The sequence below is a fragment of the Erpetoichthys calabaricus genome, chromosome 4, assembly GCF_900747795.2.
Source record: "Erpetoichthys calabaricus chromosome 4, fErpCal1.3, whole genome shotgun sequence".
Classification (NCBI taxonomy): domain Eukaryota; kingdom Metazoa; phylum Chordata; class Cladistia; order Polypteriformes; family Polypteridae; genus Erpetoichthys; species Erpetoichthys calabaricus.
This window is the reverse complement of record NC_041397.2, coordinates 182,360,192-182,370,015: the sequence shown is the minus strand read 5'-3', so window position 1 is coordinate 182,370,015 and position 9,824 is coordinate 182,360,192. Positions and strand designations below refer to the sequence as shown.

At 34.1% G+C, this 9,824-nt stretch overlaps 1 protein-coding gene across 5 annotated transcripts in view; it reads right to left on the bottom strand.

The window, feature by feature from the left end:
• herc2 (HECT and RLD domain containing E3 ubiquitin protein ligase 2) overlaps positions 1-9,824 on the bottom strand; it is a 488,151-nt gene that overhangs the window by 263,524 nt on the left and 214,803 nt on the right. For all 5 annotated transcript variants that reach the window (XM_051927044.1, XM_051927043.1, XM_051927046.1 and 2 more), the window contains exons 17-19: positions 8,790-8,990; positions 5,802-6,030; positions 1,442-1,566 (exon numbers count right to left, since the gene is read on the bottom strand). In XM_051927044.1, coding sequence (XP_051783004.1) covers positions 1,442-1,566; positions 5,802-6,030; positions 8,790-8,990 — 555 coding nt within the window. The remainder of the gene's footprint in view (positions 1-1,441; positions 1,567-5,801; positions 6,031-8,789; positions 8,991-9,824) is intronic.

The window sequence follows — 9,824 nt, the reverse complement described above, 5'->3', positions numbered from 1 at the left end:
GGTGGTGAACTGCCCCTTGCCGCCCCCTTTCATTCTCAATAGCAAGCCTGCTTGTACTGTTACGCACACAGCAGGAAGTTGTCTCTTGTCAGTACATCAGACATGTTGACGACAGCTGCCTTCCTGCTGTGATAGCGTGTACAGTGCTGTGCAGAAGAACTCATCTAAACCTTTTGTCTTCACCATTCAAGAATGTCTCTGAAACACAAATCTGATGCAAGTGCTGGTGATACACTAATATAGAGAAAAACCATCACCATTGAAAATAAAGTAGAAATAATAAAAAAGGTCAGAGAGAGGTGAAACTCCATCATTCATTGGCAGAGCACTTGGTTACATTTATTTATTAAAATAAATATATTTATTTATTAAAATAATGTACCTGTTCCAACTTACATACAAATTCAACTTAAGTACAAACCTATAGTCCCTATCTCATACGTAACCCGGGGACTGCCTGTGTATATATATATATATATATATATATATATATATATATATATATATATATATATATATATATATATATATATGTATGGTTTGGATTTCACAGGTCAGATGAATAGCAGAATCGTATAATCTGCAGAGAATACCAAAAGGATGTAGTGTCAAAAAGTGGGATCACTACCAATCTTTTTAATTACTTAAAACTGCGGCACAACATTCAGTACAAAGAGGGTGTTAAACTCCATTCTACTACTGCAGTAGTAGAAGCAAGTAAGAAACGGTTCATATATTCATTTATATTGTTATAATATTATTTTATATTTACTATTATTTTATTTTAACTGTGTTGTAGGCTGAATTTTCATATAATTTCAAATACATTTTCAGAACACTTACGCCTGCCATTTTTGTTTACATTTAAACATTTTATTTCCACTTACACTATGTTCATAACCTGAAACCACATACAGTAGCTCTTTTAAGTACTGTGGGCCTGTGACTTAAATATATATTTATTTGTTATGTATTTCAACCTTTATTTTGATAAATAAATAAATTTTTGTAACATCTTGTATGGCTTTAGCTTACCACTGAAAATTTTACTCACTTCATAAAAATATCTAGATATATATTGTATATCGCCATTCAGCCAAAATATATCGAGATATGATTTTTTGTCTATATCAGCTAGCCATAGCTTAAGCAAAAAGTGTGCTCTGTTGTTTCTTTATCACAAATATTGCATTACAATAATTAATTTACAAACCACAAGTCATGCATTACTATGTATCACTCAAATCAGGTCAGCCAATATTCTGTTCAACTGTCACTAATAAATAGTCTGTAATACTGAAGTAAAGCCAGTGTCTTCAAACTCTGTGTGCTATTTCTACCAGTGTAACATTTGATGCTGTTTGTCAATTAATTTTTCACAAACACTTTTAATGTGCTAAGGTGAAATTCACACACAAACCAAATAATTCAAGAAACTAACCTGAATTTCTGCAGTGATAGCAGCATTTAATGCAGATTCCAAACCACCATCTGCCATTAAACTGCTCACAAGTAAATCAATCATAAACCGACGACCTGGGCTTATGCCATTTTCATTACCTGAAACTAGAAAAATGTGAAAATGTTAGCTCAGAATTTGATGATGTCATATATTATTTAATTACATTTTTCCACTTTAATAACTGAAATACTGTGACAAAGACAACCCTCTACTTGTAAAATACATAACTTGTTTTATTTATTTATTTATTTTTTTTACACATTTCAGTCCTAATAGCAAATTAATGTATTTTATTGTAACACTATGCCTTTTTCAAATAAATTGTAGCAATTTCCCATAACAACAAAAAAAAACCACAGGATTAACTTTAATGTCAGTACCTGGCATTACCTTACTATGCACAAATAATCAATTTTTTTTTAACTTCATAACAGTAATGTATATGCACTGTAATCCTTACTCACTATTCCATACAGGATCACTTCAACTATATGATGACAGAAGCCTTTTTCATCTATTTATAACCCATTTCAATTGCCACATCACCACCTCCACTTCAGTAAGATTTAGATGTAGACTATACTTGTGTCAATCCAAACTTTATAAAAACTGCACAATAGTAAGACACAACTTTAGCGTTTTTGACAGACAGCCTCATGGTTTGGTTACCTGTTGCCAGGTACACTGTGAAATTAAGGATGAGTCCAATTTTTCTTTTCCGTTCAGACAGTGTAAGACTTCTGTGTTGTGTATGGATCGTGTGAGATAGTTACAAGCCCCTCTGCCAAGATTGTTTCATTATTTTTTTTAAATTATATACTTGTGAACTTTCATTTTTGGTCATTTTATTTATGATAAATCTACTATTATGAGCCCTAACCTTATTCAATAGTTCAATATTGGTTTGCTGTGCCCTGAAGAAGTGGTTCTTTTTCGAAATGCATCTACCACACGTACACTTCACATCACATAAAGAGTCAGGAGTCCATTGACACTTCAAACGGTTTCTTCTTATGCTATGCTTCTTTAGGCTTCATGATAAGATTCTCTTCAATAATTGTTGTAGAAATATAGGACTGATCGGTTCATTTAATGGGCTCACAATGTTTTTTTCTATTCTTATAGTTACTTTGTGTGTGTGTGTGTGTGTGTGTGTGTGTATTATATATATATATATATATATATATATATATATATATATATATATATATATATATATATATATATATCAGTACTGTGCAAAAGTTTTAGGCAGGTGTGAAAAAATGCTGTAAACAAAGAATGCTTTCAGAAATATAAATAATGATTGTTTATTGTTATCAATTTACAAAACGCAAAGTGAGCGAACAAAAGAAAAATCTAAAGCAAATCAATATTTGGTGTTACTACCTTTTGCCTTCAAACCAGCATCAATTCTTATAGGTACACTTGCACAAAGTCAGGAATTTTGTAGGACTATAGTCAGGTGTATGATCAACCAATTATACCAAACAGGTGCTAATGATCATCAATGTCACACATAGGTTGAAACACAGTCATTAACTGAAACAGAAACAGCTGTTTAGGAGGCTTACAACTGGGTGAGGAACAGCCAAACTCTGCTACCAAGGTGAGGTTGTGGAAGACAGTTTCATGTCATGGCAAGATTGAACACAGCCACAAGACACAAGGTAGTTATACTGCATCAGCAAGGTCTCTCCCAGACAAAGATTTCAAAGCAGACTGGGGTTTCAAGATGTGCTGTTCAAGCTCTTTTGAAGAAGCACAAAGAAACGGGCAACATTGAGGATTGTAGACGCAGTGGTTGGCCAAGGAAACTTAGTGCTGCAGATGAAAGACACAGCAAGCTTATTACCCTTCGAAATCGGAAGATGTCCAGCAGTGCCATCAGCTCAGAACTGGCAGAAACCAGTGGGACCCAGGTACACCCATCTACTGTCTGGAGAAGTCTGGCCAGAAGTGGTCTTCATGGAAGAGTTGCAGCCAAAAAGCCATACCTCCAACGTGGAAACAAGGCCAAGTGACTCAAGCATGCACGAAAACATAGGAACTGGGGTGTAGAAAAACTGATGAGTCAAAATTTGAAATATTTGGCTGTAGCAGAAGGCAGTTTGTTCGTCGAAGGGCTGGAGAGCGGTACAATAATGAGTGTCTGCAGGCAACAGTGAAGCATGGTTGAGGTTCCTTGAACGTTTGGGGCTGCATTTCTGCAAATGGAGTTGGAGATTTGGTCAGGATTAATGGTGTTCTCAATGCTGAGAAATATAGGTAGATAATTATCCATCATGCAATACCATCAGGGAGGCGTATGATTGGCCCCAAATTTATTCTGCAGCAGGACAACGACCCCAAACATACAGCCAAAGTCATTAATAACCATCTTCAGCGTAAAGAAGAACAAGAAGTCCTGGAAGTGATGGCATGGCCCCCACAGAGCCCTGATCTCAACATCATCGAGTGTGTCTGGGATTACATGAAGAGACAGAAGGATGTGAGGAAGCATACATCCACAGAAGATCTGTGGTTAGTTCTCCAAGATGTTTGGAACAACCTACCAGCCGAGTTCCTTCAAAAACTGTGTGCAAGTGTACCTAGAAGAATTGATGCTGTTTTGAAGGCAAAGGGTGGTCACACCAAATATTGATTTGATTTAGATTTCTCTTTTGTTCATTCACTGCATTTTGTTGCTTGATGAAAATAAATGATTAACACTTCCACTTTTGAAAGCATTCTTTGTTTACAGCATTTTTTCACACCTGCCTAAAACTTTTGCACAGTATTGTATATATATGGCATCTGCAAAACTCTGTTTCTTTGATGGGGTTGTAATGTTTTGTTGTAAGACGTGGGATAATTAAAAGTGGGTACTTAATTATTTCATGAGAACATTCTACATTTATATATACATATTGATTATTAATTGATTTTACTAACTGTCAATTTAGGTTGGATTTCGAAATGCTTACTTTGCCTTATACAGTATATAATGTTTTTTTCCTATAAAAAAATTGTTCTTCCTTTATTAGAAATAATATACCTAGAATAGAATTATACACTTTTGGTTAGGTTTCTGCTTACTCTGTTTTGTGGTATTACTCCTAATAAGCAGACAGTTTGCTTAAAAGGACTAGATATTACAATCCCTGATGATTGAGCACAGCACTTGCCTTAAGTGGCATCAGAGAGGTCTTCTTTGTCAGGATGACATTAATAATGACCACTTAGTGATGTTTCCACCATTACAACACATCATCAGTTGTGTACCTCAGTCTCAATGGGTGTTTTGGCCTTTTACCACAAGACACACTCAGTCTATAACATTTGAGATTTCTACGGTAGTGTTGCCTTATTTTGACTCAAAGGCAAGCAACTGCACAGCTCGAAACCATGATGCTTTCCTCACTATGTTTTATTACAACTGATTAACATTGTTCTGTTCTAAGAACATTTTCGTTTGTGTTTTTGCAACATACAGGGATGCACAAAATAACATCAACTTTGACGGTTCTTTCCAAAGCACATTGATGCAGAAGTCTTGTTCAAGAATACAACTCCTTGAACTCTAATGAAAACTATAGCCAAGTGTGATTCTGTGAACCAACCCATAAAAATACCAAAAATTGATGCATTTTAGTGAGAGTGCTGGTTGAATTTGGTTGGACAACCTTCTCTTGGGAGAATGTGAGCAAGTTTAAAGTTTCACCATTTACACATCTGTTTCAGTGTAGAATGGGTGATTATAAATTGCTTTGAAATTGCTTTAGAGCATCTCCCTGACAAAATGGACATCAACAATCCTTCTGCTGTGGCCTTTTAGAATGCTTTCTACTCTTAACATAATGCATTACCACCTACCCAGAGGGCAAAAACTAAACTATACAAGTCTCTTCACTTTACTTAAACCTAGGCCTTCCAAGTTACTCTCATCTCATTTTGTAAATCATTTCTGACCATTCTGGAGTACATGATGCAAACTGTAATTGGTTTAGAGGCAGTTTATGTGTATAGACTATTTTATCCCAGTAAAGCGCTATTCAGTATATTCATTTTTGTTCTTTGAATAATTGCAAAATAATTCTGAAAGCATTTTTTTGTTTCATTTAATGCCTATTAACTGATAATTTTTACAGAAAGTCAAGCTTTCTGGATGTGTATCAAGACTTAAAAATTTAAAACCCTATTTCATAGAAAAATACTTTTCGTCAGATAATTAAAGCAAAAAAATCAGTATTATGTTCAAAAATCACATTTAAGCAAGTAGCCAAATTGCAATAGAGTTGCACATTTTTGCAATAAATTGCCACCAGTTATTTAAGTACAAGTTTATCTGAACCATTACCTGCATTGGGCAGAAGTGCTGAAAGCGCCCTAGCCCGCTCCTCCGCCGTAGGAAGCAATACTGACCAGCCACTCTGAAGCACTGCCTGGGCAGCCGACTGAACTGTATTTAGGACTCCAGCATTGCTTGCTAAGGTTACCACAGTTTGTTTCAGGCTGTTTAATAGCACACTTCCTAAACCCAAACCCAGGGTATCAGGATCCACCTGGTTACTAATTGCTGCATGAAGCTAGAACAGAAAACAATTAAATGAATAATTAATTAGGTATTCTTTTGTCTGCCATTTAGATTAAATTATAATAATAAGGCAAAATAATTATGTGAATAGTTCAGATGGGAGAGTTTATAAATTTTAAATATACTGTATATGGATATTTGATATGCACTGCAACCTTAAAATAAACCTTTCTAGCAATGGATTTTCCTCTCTATGATTTTCAATTTTAATTTAACTAGTAGAAAACTTAAAATCAGAGAGGAAATCAGAATCCAAACTGGAATGAATTTTATTAAAGTACAAAAAATGTCTTGGAATTTACCAAACAAAATTGATGGCCAAGGTTTCTAAAGCAATGCAACACCTACAGTACATTCACTTGTTGGCATTTAAAATTAAACATCTAGAAATAAAACACTGAATTTGAGAAGATGATTGTCTTAATTAAAAACACTCTGGAACTCTGTTGTTTCCCTTATTACAGTCTATTTACAATGCAATTATGCAGTAATTATGTGTCTAGATATGTGTCTAAACAGTGTGTACTTATTGTTCGACTTAACCAATGATAAAGCAAGAATACTTTTCTTAGTTTTATTCTACACCTGATTATGCGCTTGTGTTACAGATTATTTCCTAATTACATGCTGGCTTGACAAGTACTTATAGCATATTTACACTAAAATATGATACATTTAATTTAATGTGTCACCAAAAACTATTACAAAATTACAATGACTATGGTCCATTTCGAACCCCATAAAAGTGCACAAATCTAAAAATGAATTTCTTTAGCTTGATTAAAACATGGTCATATTTTACTCAAAAAGAAACAAAGGTAGATTGATTTAATAATAATAATTCATTACACATTTATATAGCGCTTTCTCAGTACTCAAAGTGCTATCCATACAGGGAGGAACCGGGAAGCGAACCCACAATCTTCCCCAGTCTCCTTACTGCAAAGCAGCAGCACTACCATTGCAATTAGTTATAAACTGTGTAAGCAATCAAGTTTAAATTCAGTATTAATTATGTTCTAAAATGAATTGATTCCTTAAAACATACATAAAATAAATTGGTTGTACTTAATTTACTGGTTGTGCCTTGGTTCCACATATTTTTTTAAACGGTGACACCCAATAGTGCAATTAGTTATAAACTGTGTAAGCAATCAAGTTTAAATTCAGTATTAATTATGTTCTAAAATGAATTGATTCCTTAAAACATACATAAAATAAATTGGTTGTACTTAATTTACTGGTTGTGCCTTGGTTCCACATATTTTTTTAAACGGTGACACCCAATAGCTGCTTGTCAATTTGTCTTTTACTTGTTTATCTTGTTTATCTGTTGGCAACTACATTGAATGAATGATCCTTGTCATTCACTCTTACAACTAAACTTTCTCATCTACTTTCTGTCACATTAAACTTCTGACGTTACTGTTAAAACCATAGGTAGTACCACATATCTCACTGCCAGTTTCAATAATGGCTACATATGCTGCCTCTTTATTTCAACAAAAGCAATTCATTTCACATCTTCACAGTTGCCATACCCTGTAATGGTGACTTAGAATTCTCAATTAAAAAAGCAGTACACAGTCTGGCATCTTCCTTCCCCCCCCACCCCCCCCCCCCCCCCCCCAAGTATATACTACTTGTTCTGCTTCTTGAAACATCAACACTTTTAGAGCAACTTCTTAAGGAGCACAGACAGCCAGGAAGCAGTTTGACCTGGGCATGTACAAGTGAGGTTCAATTATAAATAAATCCCACGGCTGCATGCAAAATACTCTTGTGTTAGCAAGTAATTAAAAGGCAAAATAATTGAGGTACAAATTAAGTATATTGTGAAGATGGGTGATGCATTGAGTGTTTGTAATACATTCAAGATACTGCATTAAACAATATAGCATCTTGCTATCACCAGTAGATAATGTATTTCTCACCATTTTGTACAAAGTCTAAATGATCCAATCCATGAAAGGAGAACATGAGGCCATCAAAAGGCTGAGCAATAAGAGATACTGGAGATGCTTGCCATGTTTAAGTATGCACACTTTCTTTTTTTTCCTTGTTTTGTAATATTAGGCCTGGTACAGTTATGCCAATCAATTTAAACCAAATACAGTATTATTACATTTTCTGAAATTGTGAATGTGAATAGTTCTGCCATACTGAATAAGCAAGACTCAAGTATTATCACTTATATACTTGAAACTAGCTAGGTCTTCTGTGCTTTCAGACTGACTTAATTAGTAACATCTTCATAATGCACTACTAAATAATACTTAAAATACAAAGGTGCATATAATGGATGGATAGGTAAAACCTTATAATTTTTATTATGCTTTGAAAATCAAGTTTTAAAAAAATCCTTAAAATATAAACATTAAGGTTTAGATGATCTGGTCGAATACTGTACTATAAATTCCTATAATAAATTTAATCAGTTGAAATGTACCTTTTTTAAACTTTCCACAAAATTATATATTTTTTCTTTTTGGACAAGCAAACTAACCTAGAGGTTAAAGAATTACACTTTCAGCCACAACAATGCCAGTTCAAGCCCCATCTCTAATTAACAGAACATTCTTATAAAAGTTAACTTATTCTGCCTGTGTTCAAATTATTTTAAAAAACGCGGAAAAAAAAAGCACTACATTAGAGTACGATGTACTGTATACAGCTGTACTCTGAAGACTCTTATGATGATTCTAAAAATATCAAACTGAAGTTTACTTGTTCTGTTGAAGACTTACGTACCTGTAGTCTTAAAAGATTCAGTGTTGCCACCACCATACATTCCTTCTCCTGTGGGGGAGGCCAGTCAGAGGTACCATCCATACCTTCACTCACTTGACGCAGTAGTAAATCAAGCTGTTCAAAAGTCATAGGACAAACATCCACAACAAAAGGTACACGCAGACTGATTGACCACTCAGAACTTGAGGACCAAGCAAAGCTCTGACAGGGGAGAAAGGGTGAAATAATTAGAAATATGCAGCAGGAGCATCCATAACCTTAAGCCAATATTATAAAAGCTACTGAAAACATACAGTACACTTCTCTGCTCTGTCAAATCAGTATTTTGAATAGCTAGCTATTACTTACTGAATGGTTAAATTGTTTTATGCCTGAAAAACAGATCAAGTCAATCAGATCAGAAAAATAATAATAAAAAGCAGTAAATATTTAAAACCCAGAAAGTACTGATAAGTAACAGTATAATAAATTCATCAGGTGATTATACAGTAGATAGTAGTAGCAATAATGTTTGAATATCAATCATTAATATAATAAGATTTTAGTGAGTGATTACATAATTTTTGGACATGGTGAGCTGCAATAGATTGGTAAGTGCAAACAATCTCATTGCCAAATCACAACAAAAGTATTTTAAATGGGCAAAACTGCCTTTGTCATTCCCATGTTAACTATAAGCTACTAAAAAATTAAAGTTTAGAAATTGATTTTTTTAACATCAAGAAAGGCAAGAAGACTCCTGAAAGCAATTAGCTCTTTTATTTTTCCATAACTTTATATAAGAAAAGGAAGCAAAATCTATATATAGAATTTGCTAAGGGGATCTGTGTACAACTATTTCACAAAGGCTGATAACTGTGGGTATGCTACAATGCCAATTGGTTTATAGGAAAGAATAAATAATGGAAATTGCAAATGGAAACTGTTTTTTGAGACACAGAACAAATTAAAAGGCTTGGGAGTTGATTGAGATACCTGGAGGGATGGGAACTGCTTGATAGCGAAACTTAGGTGTAAATTATTATTTGAGTTCAG